This window comes from Lepus europaeus, chromosome 6 (assembly GCF_033115175.1).
Source record: "Lepus europaeus isolate LE1 chromosome 6, mLepTim1.pri, whole genome shotgun sequence".
In the NCBI taxonomy this organism is placed as follows: Eukaryota; Metazoa; Chordata; class Mammalia; order Lagomorpha; family Leporidae; genus Lepus; species Lepus europaeus.
In genome coordinates, this window is record NC_084832.1 from 92,652,554 (window position 1) to 92,674,032 (window position 21,479).

General features: G+C 51.7%; 1 protein-coding gene across 1 annotated transcript; it reads left to right on the forward strand.

The window, feature by feature from the left end:
- The first annotated feature begins 207 nt into the window (after nucleotides 1-207).
- LOC133762422 (mitochondrial glutamate carrier 2) lies at nucleotides 208-8,711 on the forward strand. Its single transcript, XM_062195417.1, has 9 exons — nucleotides 208-230; nucleotides 1,354-1,476; nucleotides 1,600-1,655; nucleotides 1,994-2,084; nucleotides 4,764-4,882; nucleotides 6,796-6,961; nucleotides 7,505-7,659; nucleotides 8,124-8,199; nucleotides 8,570-8,711. The coding sequence occupies exons 1-9, from the start codon at nucleotides 211-213 to the stop codon at nucleotides 8,709-8,711; spliced, it is 948 nt and encodes a 315-aa protein (XP_062051401.1). The 5' UTR covers nucleotides 208-210.
- Nucleotides 8,712-21,479: the final 12,768 nt, after the last annotated feature.

Consider the following 21,479-nt stretch of genomic DNA (forward strand, 5'->3'; position numbering starts at 1 on the left):
GACTGAACAGCAAGCAGGCAGGGCGCCTGTGCGGTTCTTCAGAGCACGAGTGGGTATCGTTTTCGGCCACTTACAGAGGAGGAAGCTGCAGCCCGCGGAGGCGGTGGCTTGTGCGCTGGTGGCTCGGGCCAGGCTGCAGTGAGGACCACCTGTGCCCACTCTGCCCCAGGAGGCACTCCTGCTTCAGCCAGTGTGGACGGCAGCTGCACCATGTCCGCCCAGGACCTGAGGTAAGCGCTGGCTGTGCAGCCCCGGGGCCAGAGCGTCACTCAGCTTCCAGGTTCCTGCAGCACGAGCTGAATCCAGGGAGGGACAGGTCTGTGCAGTGTGCACCTCCAGCACACACACACATGCACACACACATGCACACGCATACGTGCGTGTGCATGCACACGCACACACGCACGCATAAGAGAATCAGCTATAATCTGGAGTTGTCTGGATACCTCTTTGATTGCAGAATTTCCATCCTAGTTGTCTTCATTGTCTTGCAATGGCTCTTGCTCGCTTATCAAGGCTGCTGGGAGAAAACTCTACCCTTAACCCCTTCCAGGTAGTCTGGCTCACTGGCCTGACAGATAAGAACACTGATGAGGTCCCAAGGAGCCTGAAAAAGCTTGAGTTCCTGGTTCTGCTTGTATTCAGAACCCCACCCCCCTCAGCAGAGGGCTGGTGCTGCTTCCAGCTAGGCTCACATTCCCCCCCCCCCCCCCCCCCCCCCGGCTTCCACCTGGTTGTGTGCTGCCATCAGGAATGTGTGTTCTCTTGACCAGCCAGGGCCCTCGCTTGCCCCATGCATTGGTTCATTTAACCCCAGCACTGCGGAAGGCAAAAGCCGAGCCGAGGGAGAACCTGCTCAAGTCAACGGCAGGGCCAGAGCTGGGTCTCCGCTCGGCCTGACCCTAAAAATGGCAGTCTGTCTGAAACCGTTTTCTGAGTGGGTGGCTGCAAGGTCGAGGGAGAGCCACTGGGGGCAGGTTTGGGGGGGATGCTCTGGGGTTCCCTGAGCCTCGCTGGGCCTGGGGTGAGCGAGGGTGTGGGCGTGGGAGGCGGAAGAGTGGGCTCCTTCCCAGAAATCCCTGGGTGTCCTCGCTCTGCAGGCAGCTGCCCGTGGGTGTGGGATCAGGCTGAATGCAGTTCTCAGGGAAGAGCTGGGAGGGAGGCAGCCGGCCCGGGTCGGGGCCCAGGGGAACCGGCCCTGCTCGCCTTCGATGGGACTGAGGTCCTGGAACCGGCCATCCCGACCCTGCCGTTCCTCTGCTGTCCCCACTGTTCCCACGGGCGGGGGCTCCATGTCGCTGTCTGTGGCCGGCCTCCCTCCCTCACTCCCCTCTCTCCTCCCCTCGACCCCAGCATCGCGGCCAAACTCATCAATGGAGGCGTGGCAGGGCTGGTGGGCGTGACCTGCGTGTTTCCCATCGACTTGGCCAAGACGCGCCTGCAGAACCAGCTTGGCAAAGCTTCGTACAAGGGAATGTAGGTGGCGGCGGGCACCCCTGGGCCGGGCGTGGGCGTATGGGGGGAGGGGTCGGCTGGGTGTGCTCAGCAGACACGCGCAGCCCCCGTTCACTTCCCGGGCTTTTCCTGCTCTGCTTCTAGGATCGACTGCCTGGTGAAGACGGCGCGGGCCGAGGGCTTCTTGGGCATGTACCGAGGTGGGCTTTGCGGGCGTCGTGGGGACCTCAGAGGGGGCCCGGGGTGTGGTGAGGGGCCCCAGATCTTGCGCGAGCTTATAGGACACCAGGCAGCAGTGTTCCTTCTGCCCAGACAGCGGCTACAGAGGGGCCTGGGTGATCAGCGCGCCCTGCCTCCACCTCCCATGAAACTTGTGCACGCAAAAGAGGAAAACACTGGGGAGAGACGAAATGGAAAGAAAACTCAGTGCCTGCTGGCCCCTCTCCCTGCGTGCTGGCCGGGTGCCACCAGGCAGGCAGCGCCGGGGTTGTCACTTCTGGGATGGCCTTCACCTCTCGGCTTGGTGTTTCACTTCCAGGGGCCGCGGTCAACCTAACCTTGGTCACCCCCGAGAAGGCCATCAAGCTGGCAGCCAATGACTTCTTGCGGCAGCTGCTGATGGAAGATGGGTATGGCTGCGCGGGGCAAGGGACAGAGGCCATCCCTGGAAGTTCAGGGATGTGGGAAAGGTGTGGGGGTGGGGGGGTACTGGACTAAGAATATGTTTACCTGACTGCCTGGAGCTACAAGGGAGTCTTCAAAAAGCTTGTGGAAAATGTGAAATTTACAATTATGAAAATTTTGAATTATGCATGAACTTCAAAATGTTTTTGTACTCAAATAATTTTTATTTTTATTTTTTTAAAAAAGATATGTTCATTTATTTATTTGAAAGACAGAGGAATAGGGGTGGGGAAGGCAGAGAGAGAGCTTACATTGCTCTTGTTCACTCCCCAAATGGCCCCAACAATCAGATCTGGGCCATACCAAAGCCAGGAGCCAGGCACTCCATCCTGGTCTCCCATGTGTGTGACAGGGGCCCAAGCATTTGGGCCATTTTCCTCTGTTTTCCGAGGTGCGTTAGCAGGAAGCCAGAATGGAAATGGAGGATCCAGGACTTGAGTCACACATTCTGATACAGGATGTAGGTGTCTCAAGATATATATATATATATACACACATATACATATATATAACATTTATTTATTTGAAAAGCAGAGCAACAGAGGGAGAGAGAGATCTTCCATTGCTGCTTCACTCTCCAAATGGCCATAACAGCCAGGTCTGAGCCAGGCTAAAACCAGGAGCCAAGAACTCCATCTGGGCCTCCCAAATGGTGGCACAGGGGCCCAAACACTTGGGCTGTCTTCTGCCTTCCCAGGGGCATTAGTAGGGAGCTAATTCAGAAGTGGAGCAGCCAGAGATCCTCACTGGTATTTCAATATGAGATGCAGGCATCACAAGTGGCAGCTTAATCCACTGCACCACAATGCCAGCCCCCAAATGATCTTTTAAAAAGACAGGGAGGGCCGGCGCTGCGGCTCACTAGGCTAATCCTCCGCCTTGCGGTGCTGGCACACCGGGTTCTAGTCGTGGCACTGGATTCTGTCCTGGATGCCCCTCTTCTAGGCCAGCTCTCTGCTGTGGCCAGGGAGTGCAGTGGAGGATGGCCCAAGTCCTTGGGCCCTGCACCCCATGGGAGACCAGGAGAAGCACCTGGCTCCTGCCATCGGATCAGCGCGGTGCGCCGGCTGCAGCGTGCCAACCACGGCGGCCATTGGAGGGTGAACCAACGGCAAAGGAAGACCTTTCTCTCTGTCTCTCTCTCTCACTGTCCACTCTGCCTGTCAAAAAAAAAAAAAAAAAAAAAAAAAAAAGACAGGGAGAGGGGGCCAGCACTGTGGCATAGTAGACTAAGCCTCCGCCCGTGGCACCAGCATCCCATATGGGCACTGGTTCATGTCCTAGATACGTCTCTTCCAATCCAGCTCCCTGCTCTGGCCTCGGAAAGCAGTAGAAGATGGCCCAAGTGCTTGGGCCCCTGCACCTGCATGGGAGACCGGGAAGAAGCTCCTGGCTCCTGGCTTCAGATTGGCCCAACTCTGGCCATTGCGGCCATCTGGGGAACCAGCGAATGGAAGATATTTCTCTCTCTTTCTCTGCCTTTCAAATAAATAAATAAATCTTAAAAAAAAAAAAAGAAAAGAAGAAAAGACAAGACAGTAAGATAAAAAGAGGTCTCATCTGTTGGTTCACTGCTCAGCTGCCTACAACAGCTGGGACTAGAACCAAAGCTGGGAGCTGAGAATGCAACCCAGGTCTCCCAGGTGGGTGGCAGGAGCCCAATCACTTGAGCCATCTCCACTGTGTCCCTGCATCAGCAGGAAGCTGGAGTCAGGAGCCAGAGCCAGGACTCAAATCTGGAGACTCTGATGTGGGGTGTGGCTGTCTTCACTGGTGTTTCAACTGCAAGGCTAAACATGTGCTCCAAACTTGGCTTTTTTTTTTTTTTTAAGATTTATTTATTTATTTGAATGGCATAGACAGAGGGAGAGAGAGAGAGCGAGAGAGTGCACTTCTATTAGCTGGTTCACTCCCTAGATAATTGCAATGACTGGGGCTGGGCCAGGCCAAAGCCAGGAGCCTAGAATTTCATCTTCCACATGGGTGCAGGGCCCCAAGCCCTCAGGTCATCTTGTGCTGCTTTCCCAGGTGCATTAACAGGGAGCTGGATTGGAAGTGGGAGCAGCCGGGACTTGATCCAGCGCCCATATGTGATGCTGGCATTGCAGGTGGCGGCTTAACCCTCTGTGTCACAGCACCGGCCCCCAGACTTGTCTTTCCATTCTGTTTTCCATGAAGCCCCTCATAAATCCAGCTACTTATGGCTGAGGGTTGGTGTGTGAAGGGAGAGAATGTGCAGGTATGATTTGGGAAAGAGAGAGACAGACAAGTAATATATAGAACATACAGAATGTATACAGATATATTCACCATGGCACATGTTTAAAACTCGGATCCAAATGATTCCTTCTGCGTGCCTATAGGTCAGTGACAATCAGGTATCACCATGGGGCGTTCCCTTGTGAGATGCCTTCAATCTCTACACATGCCCCGGCCCTGCAGCCTTTGTTGTACATGTAGTCTCCTGTCTTTAAGGGGTGGGCCCGAGGGCCGCGTGACTGTTTACCCTGCTGGGCGAGTGGCAGCCAAGGGTGAGAGGGCACAACACAAGTACGCCATGTCCCACTGTGTGTGGCTGGGGTGGCAGGCCCGAGACTGAAGGGCTCTGACTCCCGCTCCCGTAGGATGCAGCGGAACCTGAAGATGGAGATGTTGGCCGGATGTGGAGCTGGAGTGTGCCAGGTGGTGGTTACGTGTCCCATGGAAATGCTCAAGATCCAGCTGCAGGACGCAGGGCGCGTGGGTGAGACCTGTCCCGCTTGACGTGGGCTGAGCCTAGATCCCCCATGGCCCATGGCCCGCTCCGACCTGCGGGACCCCGTGGACCCAGCCAGCTGTTGAGGCTAACGGCAGCATAATTACTGTGACCCCTTCAGAGCTTCTGGCTCTACGTAGCAGGGACGAGAATCCGGGTCCGGGAGGGGCACACTTCTCAGGCCCAATCCTCCTAACAAATCGCCCTGACAGGTAGGTGCGAGTTCCTTCAGATTTCAGGAGTCCGTGACCTGCTCGCTAACTAGTCAGCAGGTACTTTACGCTGTAGAAGTCTTTCTTTTCTGCTGGTTTTCCCTGGAAGAGAAGTTAGGGCCTCTCCCACACCCTCGTCCTCTCTGAAATACCCTGGGCGAAGCGGTAGGAGCAGGGCTGGCCAAGGAGCCGGTGGGAGGAAACCAGACCTCCTGGGGAAGGCCTGCGGGCCGTCCTCAGGGCTGAACTCCTGATTCTGAGTCGCGTGAGCTGAGCCGCAAAGCCCTTAGCCAGCGCTGGCGAGGAGGAGCTGAGCCTGGTAAACGCGGGGAACCTCCTTCCTGCAGCTTGGCTGTGCACATGGGCCGTGCTAAAACTCAGCCCAGTTTCTTTCTTTCTTTCTTTTTTTTTTTTTTGACAGGCAGAGTGGACAGTGAGAGAGAGAGAGAGAGAGACAGAGAGAAAGGTCTTCCTTTTGCCGTTGGTTGACCCTCCAATGGCCGCTGCGGCCGGCGTACTGCGCTGATCCGAAGCCAGGAGCCAGGTGCTTCTCCTGGTCTCCCATGCAGGTGCAGGGCCCAAGGACTTGGGCCATCCTCCACTGCACTCCCTGGCCACAGCAGAGAGCTGGCCTGGAAGGGGGGCAACCGGGACAGAATCCGGCGCCCCGACCAGGACTAGAACCCGGTGTGCTGGAGCCGCAAGGCGGAGGATTAGCCTATTGAGCCGCAGCACCGGCTCAGCCCAGTTTCTAGAAAGGATGCACCGGCCTGCAGCAGACCACGTGGCAGGAGGAAAAAGGGTTAGGTGCTGAAAAGCCCCCGGTGTGCTTCCCTCTGCAGAGAGTGGAAGCCCTGTGAGCGTTAGCTTTTCAAACCCTACATGAAGTGCACCCGAGAGGACAGTCAGGGAAATCACGTTCCTGGGAGTAAACCTCGCTGGAGTCCATCACCGAGGCCTGCTCCCAGGTTACTCCGTAGGAAAACAGGTGCGGCACCTGCTTCCGAGCCTGAAGCACGCACTGCACTGCCAGACGCCTCCCAAAACCGGGGGCGCGACTCTGACCAGCATTTCCTTTTAGCAAGGACTGAAAAAGTTTTTTTAGAATCCATCCAATTTCAGGGCAGTGAGTAGAACTCACGTTTCAAGTACTTTTTAATTAAAACGCTCCGGGGGAAAAACCATTCCATGCTAATTTGCAGCTATTGAACTCAGGACATGGGCCCTGAAGCAGTCGACCCAAACGGGTTGACTTGTAAAGCATCCCATTCCCCAGGCCAGTGAAGGCTCTGAGCAGCCCCCTTTGCCTACTCTTGGGGTCCTGGGGGAGGCGATCCCCGGACGGACAGGGCAGTTCCGGTCAAGTTCTGCCTGCGCGGCGTCGACACGGGCTCCTCTGCGGCCAGGTGCTGAGGGGGTGCAGCCGTCTAGAGAGGCTCAGGGGTGGTTCAGAAACAACAGGCAAAAGCAGTCTTAACAGGAGAAGGAATCGGGGGTGCTGCTAAGCCTCCTGTAATGAAACCTGGGTGGGGGGGAACAGTTGCACAACACATCAGCACGCCAGGGACCGTGGATGTCCCTGCAGCCCACAATTCATGTTCTAAGACTAGAGCATCTTCAGGGTTCTGGGAGTGTCTCACCGTGCCTGCTGGGGTCTGGTGGCGATGAGGGTCTGTCCTTTCCTTTCAGCTGCGCATCAGCAGGGTTCGGCCTCCAGGCCCTCCTCCTCCAGGTCCTACACCACAGGCTCGGCGTCCAGCCACAAGCGCCCGTCGGCCACGCTCATCGCATGGGAGCTGCTTTGCACCCAGGGCCTGGCTGGTCTGTACAAGGGCCTGGGCGCCACTCTCCTCAGGTGAGCCTTTCTCTTTGACCTTGAGGGGGCCAGGGGGCTTGTTACCTGGTCTTTTCTGTGCTTCCAGGACACCCAAGTGCAGGCTTGCATGCCCTCCCCAAGCTTCCGGCTCTGCCCAGACCTAGCCAGGGATGCACACAGTGGGTACCTGAGGGCTGGGTTTAGGCTCCCTCCCCAGTGACCAGGCCCATTTGAGTCACAGGTATCTGGTGGCCCAGAGCCAGACCTAAGGACTGCAGTTCACCACCCAGTGAGAGGTCTGACCCCGCACCTCACCAGGCTACTTAGCTGCTTTCCCTTCCATTCGTCTGCCCATTCTCCTTTGCAGAGTGTGATACCCAGGCTTCAGATCTGCAGCTAGCACCTCGTGAACAGGTGCAGGTGCTGGGCGGGACAGGGAGGCAGCTCTCCTCACAGTCCCCATCACCCCACATCAGCACAGGGGCACTGTGGCATGCTTACCTCTACCCTACAGCAGGCCCTGGTTCAGTTTCCTCTGCCCCACAGCAGGCTCTGGCTCAGTTTCCTCTTCCTCTTCTGCAGGGATGTCCCTTTCTCCATCATCTACTTCCCACTGTTTGCCAACCTCAACAGCCTTGGGTTCAGTGAGCTCGCCGGAAAGGCTTCCTTCGCCCACTCCTTTATGTCAGGCTGTGTGGCAGGTTCCATAGCAGCCGTGGCAGTCACCCCTCTGGACGGTGAGTACGTGGCAGGAGCAGGGATCAGGCGTCTGGGGTCCAAGGGCCGGCTGGATTTACACGTTGGGCATTTATTATGGACTTATCTATGGGATCAATAGCACTTTTGCAGATTTAGGAGAGAACTAGTCCCAACCCTGAAAACTCTCTTGGGCTGCAACCTGGGGCCATCGGCAGAAATGCACCCTAGGTCTTCAGAGAGAAAGTGGGGCTCAGAGACCTTCCCCTGCGTCTTAGCACTGACCACTGCCCTGGCATTCCAGGTGGAGCTGGGAGTGAGAGGGGACAATGCTCCCACCACACAGGTGCTTTCTGCAGAGAGTAACCTGAGGGTAGGGTGGCTTCCAATTCCCTCATTTTCCACACCTCGCTGAAGAGCGAGGTCTTGATTACAGCCCAGCAGCTGCATCTGGAAGGGACCGCACGACCACTTGTTCACTTATTTTAACTCTCGCTTGTCTTAGTTCTCAAAACACGAATCCAAACCCTCAAGAAAGGCCAGGGTGAGGACGTCTACAGTGGACTCACCGACTGCGCCAGGTGAGAGCCCAGCACCCTTGCGCCCTGGGTGGGGGCCAGGCCCTGAGCATGCGTCCGCACTCCCGCACCACCGCCCAGCGTGATTGGCAGGTTCCAGTCTCAGAACCCTGCCGGTTCCCTCATGGCTCACAGCAAACAGCACATGCTGGGCGTGTTTCCCCATCCCTCCCATCCAACAACAGCATCTCTTCCCCAGTCTGGAGCCCCTGGTCCCTGGCCTTGCCCCAGCTGCCCAGTAACCACACGCACGTAGCACGCAGCCAGCAGGGTGCCGCTCCCGCATGCTTGGGGCCTGGCCTTCAAATGCTGAGCGGAGGGCGCTGCTGGGTGCTCCCGCCCGTCAGCTCACCAGGCCCTGCTTTCCCGCTAGGAAGCTGTGGATCCAGGAGGGGCCGCCTGCCTTCCTGAAGGGAGCAGGCTGCCGGGCGCTGGTCATCGCACCGCTCTTCGGGATCGCCCAAGGCGTCTACTTCATGGGAATTGGAGAGCGCATCTTGAAGTGCTTCGAGTAAACAGAGAGGAGCTCGGGCCCTCCCCTCGCTGCATCCCTCCAGCCTGTTTCACCTAGACTAGAGGCCGTGAGGCTGCAGCAACGTGGCTCACACACATTATACTTTGCCCGCTAACTCATAGCCCTGCCTTGGCCTCGGAAGACAACTCGCCAGCAAGCCCAGGGCGGCCAGAGCTGCCCTGGGTGATGCCTGCGTGGCAGGGATGCTGAGAAACCCCTGCCCACCTGGTTTCAGCAACAGCAATGGCACTTGCTCCGGCTGTATTAGCTGCAGGATCTTAACCCACAGGAGGCCTGAGCACTTTAACCTTTCCGCGTGAGACTCCAACTCGGCATGCTTGAATAAGTTTGAGGCTTTGATTTTTGTCATCTTGAACTACATAACTGACAGTCCTAGCACTGGCTCTGGGGAAGGGACACATTCAAGGGGACCAGGAAGAGCCAGCAGGGACCCTTCAGGTCAGGGCGCCCAGGGTTGACCCTAACTGGAGAGCCTGGGAAAGGCCAGGCAGCTGAAGCCAACGGGCACGGCCACAGTCTGTAACCCTGTGTCCGGTGAATGGGCTGCTGGCCACCCTCCAGTCCACAGCCACTCAGAACCAAGGCTGCATTAGGAAGAAGCCACAGCAGGTCACTGTCACCCACTCTCCAAACGTGCCCAGGAGGCCGGAGGGAAGAGCATAGAGCTCCACTTGGGCACTGGGTTTGGTGTCTGTCACCCTGTGCGCCGTCTCCCTGAGGAACCCAGTGCTCCACCTGTGCCTCAATTCCTTCCCCATGTGACTGCCACAGAGGAGAGCGATGACGTCACACAGGAACGTCTCCCTTTCCTGGAAGCTGGTGCTGACTTTAGTCCCCACTGCATTTAAACCCTGGGCTAATGAGAAAGAGCTTGGTGCAGAGTGGGCAGCCCCGTGGCCCCAGCCGCAGGCTCCAGGATGGACACAGCCCTACTCCAGCCCTGCCCCCTGCTCCCTGGCAAGACCCTGGCAGCTCTTAGCTGTCAGCCGGGAAAAACCAGCTCCTGGGGCATGGGAGGACGAGCAGGGCCCCTGGGAGAGGATTTCAAGGACAAAGTACCCCACCCCCCAAAAACAGCTTAACTTGCTTTTCTCTTGCTACCAGAACTAATAAAAACAATTTTCCCAGTGTAGTACGACTCTTCCAGAGCGTGTTTCCGTGCCCGTGCTGGGGGAGCTGTGGTGACTTAAGGGACTGGAAAGGCCACTTCTGGGTGACTGTCTGGTGAAATGAGCAGGGAGCCCCAGAGGACCCCGATGGGGACAACGGTTTCCAGAACTGACAGCTGCGAATTGCCAAATGCTGAGGGATCTGGAACATTCCTTTTCTAGGTCTCTCAGGAGGAACTTGACTCTCTCAAACCACACATTTGAACTTACAATGAAATCCACATCAACTTTTTGCTTTAATAAATACAGGGGTACTCACGGCTTGGATTTTAAACTACAGTAGCAGAGATGAGGGTGGAACAGGTCACAGTGAGTGAAGCCACTGTTTCTAGAAGGATGCATTGCCCACGTGTGCTTTAGATGCAAAGAGCAGGGGCTTCCATGGCAGAGCACGACACACACACCACCTGCAAGTGAGGAGAAAGGGAAGAACAGGAGGCCTGTGCAGTCCACAGCCACCTCCCGCCCTCCCTCCTTGCTGCAAAAGCAACAGAAGCTGCAGCCCCCCCGCGTGTCTCTACCATTAACACTCAGGCCAAGGGCACAGCGACAGAACGGAATCCACTGATAAACAGAGAACCATATTAAAGTGGCAAAGAGGGAGCTAGTAGATATTCTTGCTTCTTCAAATATCACCAACTCCATATCATAGCAGCGGACTGCGGAGGGGCTCCACCTCCCAGAGGCTTAGTCCAAAGCTTTCTATTGGTATTAGCACCAAACACAGCGCCCCGTACTTCTGGCATCCCCTGTGAAGAAACAATGCAACAAGTAAGTGTAGGGAACTGACAACTCAGGCAGAGCTGTGTGCCCCAGCCGCAGCAGGGAGCCACCGACCTCTGCGTGGCCAAGGAGGAGGGCACAAAGCTAAGTGCACCCAATCCATGCTGTACTGATCTGCACTCCAACAATCCTTGGTGAGAAATCTAACTGTGGATCTGGGGCTAAGGCTGACTGCTTGGGGCTGGTGCTGCGGCACAGTAGGCTAAGCTTCCACCTGTGGCATCGGCATCCCTTATGGGCGCTGGTTTGAGTCCCAGCTGCTCCTCTTCCAGTCCAGCTCTCTGATGTGACCTGGGAAATCAGTGGAAGATGGCCCAAGTCCTTGGGCCTCTGCACCCGTGTGGGAGACCCAGAAGGAGCTCCTGGCTCCTGGTTTTTGGGATGGCTCAGCTCCGGGTGTTGTGGCTATTTGGGGAGTGACCCAGTGTCTCTCCTTCTCTCTGTCTGGAACTCTACCTCTCAAATAAATAGATAAAAATCTTAAAAAAAAAAAGTTTGGGTGAAAAACTTGTTTCTGCAGCTGATGAATTCTCAGGCAAACTTCTAAAGCTGTGCCGTCCAATGTGGTAGCCACCAGCCACCTGTGGTTGTCGTGCACTTATAATGTGGCTAGTGAGAGGGAGACACTGAATTTTAAACTTAAGGATGCCCATGTGGCTAGTAGCTGCTGAATTGAACAACAATGCTCTAAAGTTTAAGTTACCAAGATGATACTCAAGGTCAAGTGTCTCTGCTATTAAGACAAGTACTCGCAGAACCAGTAAGCTGAACTTGAAGTGTCAGTGAGCGACTGAGTTAGCAGCCACAGAAGATCACCACCTGTTTTCCCAGCCTGTGTCCAACAGCACATTGGTACAAATCTGGAAACATCTGAAGGGCCAGTGGCCTTGTGATGATTCTTCTAAACAAGTATTTGCATTAGTTCTTATCTTTCCAGTCTGCAGCTCTGTATGCAAGAAAACGTACACGTTAGCAGGCAGCCCGAGGCCTCCCACCTGCAAGTGGCTGTCAGCACCGCACAGTGCCCCGACATGCTTAATCTCACTCTTCTTAGGAAAATGTCAAAAAGTGTGAGTGACAAATCCCAAAACAGTGACTAGGTTGGTGCTCTGTGTAGCACTTCAAAGGAACAAGTGGCAGCCCCACTCACCTGCAGGGCTATGAGGTCTGGCCGGCTTTCTAGGGTGTTAGAAACTTTTATTTTCTGATCCGTGTTATAGATCTCAACTCTACCAGCTCTACAAAGAAACCAGGAATAGCAATTTCTAGATTTAAAGAAGACAGACACATACAATATGTTGACTGTATTCCCTTGGAGGAAGTCATTTTGGCGTGTGGCGTGTGAAACAAAATGACATAAAATTTAATTCCAAAAGATTGTGACGATTTCAGATATTCAGGTCGATAATACCAAGTGACCGCTGTGTACGGTTTGCTTTTTTTTTAGGGGCTGGCGCTGTGGCGCAGTGGGTTAATACCCTGGCCTGAAGCACCAGCATCCCATATGGGTGCCGGTTCTAGTCCTGGCTGCTTCACTTCCGATCCAGCTCTCTGCTGTGGCCTGGGAAAGCAGTGGAAGATGGCCCAGGTCCTTGGGCCCCTGCACCCGCATGGGAGACCCGGAGGAAGCTCCTGGCTCTTGGCTTTGGATTAGTGCAGCTCCGGCCATTGCGGCCAGTTGGGGAGTGAACCATCGGATGGAGGACCTCTTTCTCTCTCTGCCTCTCCTTTCTCTGTGTAACTCTGACTTTCAAATAAATAAATTAATTAAAAAAAGAATTATTTTATATGAGAAGCTAAGTTGCAGAGAGAAAAGAATAGAGACAGAGACACAGGGGAGAGAAGGAGAGGGAGAGGGAGAGAGAATCTTCCATTTGCTGGTTCATGCCCCCAAATTGTCACAATAGCCAGGGTTGGGCCAGGCTGAAACCAGGAGCCTGGTGCTTCTTCCAGGTCTCCCATGAGGGTACAGGGGCCCAAAGACTTGAGCCACCTTTCACTGCTTTCCCAGGCCGTTAGCAGGGAGCTGGATTGGAAGTGGAGCACATGAACCAACGCCCATATGGGATGCAGCTCTACCTGATGCACAACGCCAGCACCTGCTGTGTGCGCTTTGATTTGATGCACCTAGTTTACTTCTCCCAGTCAGCCCTCTCCAGCAAAATAAAAAGGGGAGGATTTTACCTCAGTTTGCAAGTAGACAGAAGGGATCTACTGATGAGACAGAGTCCTCATGGGAATTTTTTTTCTTGCATATTTATTTCAAAGGCAGAGCGAGAGTGAGAGACCTTTCATCCACCCGTTCACTTCTCAAATTGTGGCCACCGCTAGGGCTGGGCCAGGCTGAAGCCAGGAGCCAAGAACTCCATCTAGGTCTCTCACATGCGTGCAGGAACCCGGACACTTGAGCCATCTGCTGCCTTCCCAGGTGCATTGGCAGGGAGCTGGATTGGAAGCAGAGGAACCAGTGCTCTGATATGGGGTGCTGGTGTCACAGGCAGCGGCTTAACCCCCTGTGCCACAACCCCAGCCCCAAGTGAGATGTTTTTTCAAGCCTCAGCTCTGCTAATTACTAAGCAGTAATGACACATAATGTTCATAATTGCGTGTTTATCAGATAAAGACAGCACGGCTACCTTCAGGCAAATTAACCTTCCATGTCCCGCCTCCAGCCACACCACCGCTGTCATTTCTTTGCTCAGTGTTTCTCGGCATGTAGAGGCGTAAGGTAAACAGGTCAAATTCTGTCACACAGGAGTTCAGGAACTAAGATTCGTTTGCTGTATAATATTATCAAATACTCCTGGAAGGGCTCTGATTTGTAGTGCAGAGGGTGAAGTCAGCACCTGTGATGTCAGCATCGAATGTGGGAGCTGGTTCAGGTCCCGGCTCCTCCACTTCCAATCCAGCTCTCCGCTCATGGCATGGGGAAAGCAGCAGAAGATGTCTGCACCCTGCCACCCACGTGGGAGACCTGGAAGAAGCTCCTGGCTCCTGGTTTTCCCTCTAACACTGACTTTCTTCTAACAAACAAGCAAACAAGCAACAACAAAAAAAATCTGTGAAATAGGCCATCAAAGACTGGGAAAGGTTTGTCAATTTTCTTTGGGAAAGAACCTTTGTTTCACTCTCTGCCTCTTGCCCATTTCTTTGTTTCATTTAGTTTTGGATTCTGGGACACAACTCTTTGTCCACGTGTTGGGAACAAGGGAAGGGAGACCACCATCAAGTGAGGCTGCCTGCTGTGCACTAGGCGCTCCCTGGACATGAAGCCCAAGGCTCCCCGTGCCTTTATTTAATCTCCCCAACAACTTCGCACCATTTTGTGAACACGAGAAAAGCGACTGCACAGAGGCAGCCATTCGGCCTGGTGGTTAGGACACTGCGAGGGATGCCTGCATCTCATATCAGAGTGCCTGAGTCCAAGTCCCAGCTCCACTCCCAATTCCAGCTCCAACTAATGTGCTCTTGGAAGGCAGCAGGTGATGGCTCAAGTACCAGGGTTCCCTGACACCCATCCGGGAGACCTGGACTGAGTTCTGGGCTTCTAGCTTTGGCTTGGCTCAGCCCTGGTTTTTCCAGGCATCTGGGGAGTGAACCGGTGGATGGAAGATCTCTCTTTCAGTCTTTAAGTCTTCCAAATAAATTAAAAAATAATTTAAAAAATATGATGGGTTAACTGTCCTGACAACATTACTTTAAATGTGCCCCAGGCTAAGTCCTCAATCCTTATCTGCAATTGTGACATTCGAAAAGCTCTGACCACAAAACAAAATCTAATTCACACAGCTCCCAAAACTGAACTGGTTTTGGGCAGCAACCAACTGTAAGTCTTCCCTCGTTTCTCCCTCCTAGGGTGAATACTGCTGTGTTTCCATGCAGGGGTGTGGCCGCCACACCATTGGAGCTATTACGTGACAGGCAGTCTAACACATAGTACTATTTCTAAAGGCTGAATTGAAAGCTCACCCGGCCCCAGAGGTTTCAGACCAGGACCAGTGGTCTTTATGAACCCGTTCCTGACCAGCCCCTGAATCGTGTCTCACACCCTGTCCGCTCATCCCCTCTGCAGCCCTTTGCACACCAGCTCTGTGTGGGAGCCTGAGCGCACCCCCGGCGTTGTGTTCAGTGCTGCTGCGGCACAGCCACATTTCTGCTCTCTAAGAATTCAGAGGCAGGTGCTCTGTGCCAATTCGGAGATGAGGAAGTCGAGGAGCAGAGAGAATAAACAACCAGTGCCAGGTCACTCGGCTAGCAAGTGGCAGAATGGAGACTCAAGCCCAAATTGGATGACGGCACTTACTGGGGCACATGCCCCCTCGGTTTCCAAAACGCTCTCATATCCCTTTACAAAGCGCAACTCGTCGCATTTTTCAGGTGCAGTCCAGGTCCCACAGCCGGTCAAAGGCCAGGTCAGAGCTCAGACCTAGGTCTTGGAGCCCTGGAACTGCCCCTCTTTCCACCCAGTCTGTAAGGGGACCCTGTCGCCCCAGTCTCTCCACCGTGTCAGGGGTTCCCAGTGCCCACCCCAGCTGGGCCCACAATGTTCTGCCATTTCCTCACAGTCAGCCACTGGTGTTGGCCACTCTCTCCCCAAGGAGCCCAATTATCTTCTATACATCACAGTGCTCCTTGACCTGGGTTTCCTGCATGTCTGATGTGGAGATCTGTGCCCCGCTTCGGCTTCTGGGTACAGTACAGCCACCTCCATAGGACAAGCAGAGAGACCACAAGCTGGACCTCAGACCTGTGTCACCAGTAACCATAGAGAATGGCAAGCTGTGAGGCCACACCGACCACACCTCTACCCTGTGTGTTGCAGGAAACACCAGTTTAAAAGGACCCAGTATTGGGCCAGCATTGTGGTGCAGTGGTACAGTGCCGCATGTGACACTGGCATCCCATATTCCCATGTGAGTGCTGGTTTGAGTCCCATGGAAGATCTCCGTCTCTTTTTTTTTTTTTTATTCAACAAAAGTTAGTTTAATATGAATGTATGTTAGGCACACAGAATTCTGAATTTACAGCAAACTGCAAGTACTATATGGATAAACACAAAAATGAACTTCATTATTTTATAATTTAAATTTTGTAAACAGGAGATTTTGCAAATAACTATGAATACATACTATTTTGTCTTTGAAAATATAATCAACATTGGTTTCCATTCTCACTCTCACCGTCAAATATCAATGTCTTGAGGCTTTTGCGTTCCGCATACACAGTAAGAGATAACTCGTGTAGATTTGAGCAGATATGTGGCTTTAACAAAACAGCTGATAGGAAAAGATTGACTGTTTTCAAAGTATTTTGTCCAAGACTACTAAACTTATGCCATGGAGAATTTATGAGCACAACAGAATTTCAGACAGGAAAATAACAGATGAGCTTTCGTACTTCTCACTTTTTCCCTTATATTTGTTGTACTAATTTAATGCAAGGCTTCAAAAGCATAAAAGAACTGGCATGGTCAGGACTCTTTAAGGCAGGTTCTTAGCAATAGAACGCAGTGTGGGTAGAAGTACCACAGGCCTGAGAGCAGCAGCACCAGCTGCAGGATTTTGTCTGCTCAGGGTTGCTCCAGTTGTGCTTGCCTGGATTGTCCAAAGAAATGAAGGCATTTCTTTTTTTTTTCTTTTAAATTAAACTTTTATTTAATGAATATAATTTCCAAAGTACAGCTTATGGGTTACAATGGCTTCCCCCTCCCAAAACTTCCCTCCCACCCACAACACTCCTCTTTCCCGCTCCCTCTCCCCTTCCAATCACATCATGATTCATTTTCAATTTTCTTTATATATAGAAGATCAGTTTAGTATATATTAGGTAACGATTTCAACAGTTTGCCCCCATATAGCAACACAAAGTGAAAAAGAATACTGTTGGAGTACTAGTTATAGCATTAAATAAGAGTGTACAGCACATTAAAGACAGAGATTCTACATAATATTTTTTTTTAAAAATTAATTAATTTTCTATGCCATTTCCAATCTAACACCAGGTTGTTTTTTCTCATTTCCAATTATCTTTATATACAGAAGATCACTTCAGTATATAATTAGTAAAGATCTCATCAGTTTGTACCCACACAGAAACACAAAGTGTAAAAATACTGTTTCAGTACTAGTTATAGCATCACTGCACATTAGACAACACATTAAGGACAGATCCCACATGGGATGTAAGTACACAGTGACTCCTGTTGCTGACTTAACAATTTGACACTCCTGTTCATGGCGTCAGTAATCTCCCTAGGCTCTAGTCATGAGTTGCCAGGGCTATGGAAGCCTTTAGAGTTCGCTGACTTTGATCTTATTCCGATAGGGTCATAGTCAAAGTGGAAGTTCTCTCCTCCCTTCAGAGAAAGGTACCTCCTTCTTTGATGGCCCCGTTCTTTCCACTGGGATCTCACTCACAGAGATCTTTCATTTAGGTCTTCTTCTTCTTCTTTTTTTTTTCTTTTCCATGTTATCTTGGCTTTCCATGCCTACAATACTCTCATGGGCTCTTCAGCCAGATCCGAATGCCTTAAGGGCTGATTCTGAGGCCAGAGTGTTGTTTAGGACATCTGCCATTCTATGAGTCTGCTGTGTATCCCATTTCCCATGTTGGATCCTTCTCTCCCTTTTTTATTCTATCAGTTAGTATTAGCAGACACTTGTCTTGTTTGTGTGATCCCTTTGATTCTTGACCTATCAGAGCCATCGATTGTGAACTGAAATTAATCACTTGAACTAGTGAGATGGCATTGGTACATGCCACCTTGACGGGATTGTATTGGAATCCCCTGGCACATTTCTAACTCCATCATTTGGGGCAAGTCTGATTGTGCATGTCCCAAATTGTACATCTCCTCCCTCTCTTTTTCCACTCTTAAATTTAACAGGGATCACTTTTCAGTTAAAATTTAAACACCTTCCGTTCGTTCCCGCACTGGCGAGATTCTGCGGCTCGTCTCCCGCGGTTGGGTTTCCACGCGGTGGGCTCCCTGTAGGTCCTCTGTGTCACATCCACTAGATCTGGAAGCGTTTCCTCTGCAGTTTTTTCCTTGAGTCTTTTCCTGAGGCTACAGTAATTCCACTTTTATGAAACTTTATTTTCCCAAACTACAGCGCACGTCCTCACTATCCACCATCTTGGCTCCGCCCCCTGATCTCCGTCTCTTATTCTCTCTAACTTTTTCAAATAAGTAAAAGATTTTTTTTTTAAAAAAATATTGGTTTAAGAGGTAGAGTACAGACAGTGAAGGAGAGACAGAGAGAGAGAGGTCTTCCATCCACTTGTTCACTCCCCAGATGGCTGCAATGGCCAGAGCTGGACTGATCTGAAGCCAGGAGCCAGGAGTTTCTTCCAGGTCTCCCATGCAGGTGCAGGGGCCCAAGCACTGGGCCATTTTTCACTGCTTTCCCAGGCCATATGCAGAGAGCTGGGTAGGAAGAGGAGCAGCCAGGACTCGAACCAGATGCCCATATGAGATGCTGGCACTCCAGGCAGAGGCTTAGCCCACTACGCCACAGCGCTGGCCCCATAATAAATGAATCTTAACAACAGCAGCAACGAAAAGCAAGCCCAGGATAAAGGCCACTCTGCTTCCGAGAGCAGCAAGATGCTGGCAGCGGGCGCACTTCTGCCACGTCCTCGGGCAGGCAGTCTCCTGATTGATCTGGACGTCAACGTCCTATTTCGGAGGTGACTTTGTACATAGGGATTGCTTTCTGCATAGCACCCGGGAAGAGAGAAAACAACGAGAGGTTTTAATAGGGGCCATGGAGCAGATACTCCCTCCATCAGTAAGTTATGCACGCAAAGACGTTCTTATGTATTTCAAGTAAGATTATAGACGCACGGCTGCTGGGTGGTGAAACTGGGCAGCCACTGAGGAAAAAGGAGTAAAACAAAAGCTTGCCCGCAGGAGGGAAGGTGGGAGAGAGTTCCGTGAAGAATCAAAGCTATCAGGTGTGAAGTATGGAGGGCAGGAAACACATCATCACTCTAACCCAAGCAGTACAAGGAGAGGGAAGGGAGGGGAGGGGAGGGGAGGGGAGGGGAGGAAGGGAGGGGAGGGTAGAGGGGACCCAAGTGCCCATTAATGGAGGGATGGATAAGCAAAATACAGACACTGTGGAATACTATTCAGCCCAGAAAAGGAAGAAAAGTTTGCCAAGTGCTACAATGTGGATAAACCCTGAAGACATGAAGAGTGAAATAAGCCCGTCACAGAGGCCGGATGCTGTATAATATCACTTACATGGGGTAATGGGACAGGGCAGGGGAATGGGCAGAGTTTCAGTTTGGGAAGGTGAGAAAGTTCTAGAGATGGATGGGATGAAGGTTGCACAACAGGGTGAATGTACTTCATGCCACTAAAATACACCTTAAATACGTTTATCACAATTGAAATGAGCTCACCAGAAAAAAACAGATGAAAATGTTTTTATGCTGGGGCTGGCGCTATGGGGTAGTGGGTAAAGCCTCCACCTGCAGTGCCAGCATCCCATATGGGCGCCAGTTTGAGTCCTTGCTGCTCTACTTCTGAACCAGCTCTCTGCTGTGGCTTGTGAAAGCAGTGGAAGATGGCCCAAGTGCTTGGGCCCTGCACCTGTATGGGAGACCCGGAAGAAGCTCCTGGGTCTCCCCAGGATTGGGCCATTGCACCCATTTGGGGAGTGAACCAGCGGATGGAAGACCTCTCTGTCTCTGTCTCTGCCTCTCTGTAACTCTGCCTTTCAAATAAAATAAATAAATCTTTAAAAAAAGAAATGTTTTTATACTATATTGCAATTATCGTGGCAAATCTAATTAGTAGTAGGAAGTGCCCCCCCACCCTGCCCAAGATTTAGAAAAGGAGAGAGAGCGCTTCCATCCGTTGGTTCACTCCTCAATGGCCAGCACTGGACCAAGTTGAAAGCAGGAGCCTGGAACTTCTCCCAGATCTCCCATATGAGTAGTAGGAGCCCAGGCACTCATACCAGCTTCCATTGCCTCCCCAGAAGCATTAGCAGGGAGCTGGATCAGAAGTGGAACAGACGGCATTCTGACTCTAATACTGGGTGTCAGCATTGTAGGAGGCAGCTTAACCTGCTGTGCCACAACACTGCCCCAGAAGTCCTGTCTTCAAACATTGTACACACTCCAGTATCCATGGAAATAATAGTTTCTTAAAAGAGTTGAAGGAACTTCAATATTTTCTTCTGAAAATATTACTGATTTTTTTAAAACTTTTATTTAATGAATATAAATTTCCAGTGTACACCTTATGGATTACAATGGCTTCCCCCTCCCATAACTTCCCTCCCACCTGCAACCCTCCCCTCTCCCGCTCCCTCTCCCCTTCCATTTGCATCAAGATTCATTTTCAATTCTCTTTATATATAGAAGATCAATTTAGTATAAAGATTTCAACAGTTTGCACCCACATAGAAACACAAAGTGAAACATACTGTTTGAGTACTAGTTATAGCATTAAATCAAAATGTACATCACATTAAGGACAGAGATCCCACATGAGGAGCAAGTGCACAGTGGCTCCTGTTGTTGACCCAACAAATTGACACTCTAGTTTATGGCGCCAGTAACCACCCTAGGCTGTCGTCATGAGTTGCCAAGGCTATGGAAGCCTTCCAAGTTTACCGACTCTGATATATTTAGACAAGGTCATAAAAGACAGAGTGAGGATAGTAACCAATGATCCTAAGGGTGGTATTTACCATGTTTGAACAATTATACAGCATTAAGTGGGGAAGAGGACCATCAGTACACACAGGTTGGGAGTAGAGCCATTGGTGGTAGAGTAGAGGTTATGATTACAAAGGAATGAGGCCCAAGTACACTAGACAGGGTCTAGAACAAAGGACAGAATCATTATTAGAGGAGCTAAGAAAGGTGCTGTCTAAGCTACAAGTAATTTTTCTGATTGAGAGGCAAACAGAACCTGATAGAAGGGGCTTGATAATAATCTGGTGGGCTTTAGGCCTTGTAAGTTAAGAGGCCCAGACCTATCTATCTCTTCACATGGGGTATATCCTAAGGGAGGTGTGAACCTCCTAGGGGAAGGCACTCTGTTGACTTTCATTACTTGGCTGGCCTGGGAGAAGAGCTGGCCAGGTAAAGGCAGGGGGCATCTCTAACAAGAAATTTACAGTTCTGCCTGCAATGTTGCTGACCCTACTTGACCATACCCTCAGCTGCAGTGGTCACTTTGGAAGTTGGGCTGAGTGAAGGGCTTTTCAGCTTAGAGCCAATAAGATCTGTGGCTCTGACCTGGGCATCCTTTGACTCCAGGGCAGGTCCATTTCCAGTGATCCAACTCTTGGCAGAGCTGCCAGGGCTCTTCACAAGCTGACTTCTGCTGAAGCCCATGCTTACCACATTGAAAGCCACTGCAGTGGACTGGCCTGTTGGGTCTCCTTGAGGGCAGATCACTGTACAGATCAGCCATTAATAGGCCTGCCACCCATTGCTTCTGATGCCTAGCTTTCTTTTCCTCCTGGTTTGTGTTAAAGCAGACCAGAGGATGCAAGTCAAGGGCGTGCCCGTGTCCCATCTCTAATCTTCTGTGGCCTGAACTACAAGTCTATAGTCACAGGCACGTTCTGTAGTAGTTTTTCTAAGGTAGACAATGCCCATGAGGAAAATTATATTCTCACTTTAAAACTTTCTTTCCCTTTGGTCTGAAAGGGAGGTTTTTTCTACTTACTGTATACTTCGCTGATGGCGAAGTGAATCTAGCTATGAGATTGTTATTTAAGTTCTTATTTTGGCTATGCTATAACAGAAAAATGTTAGCCATCTCTTAT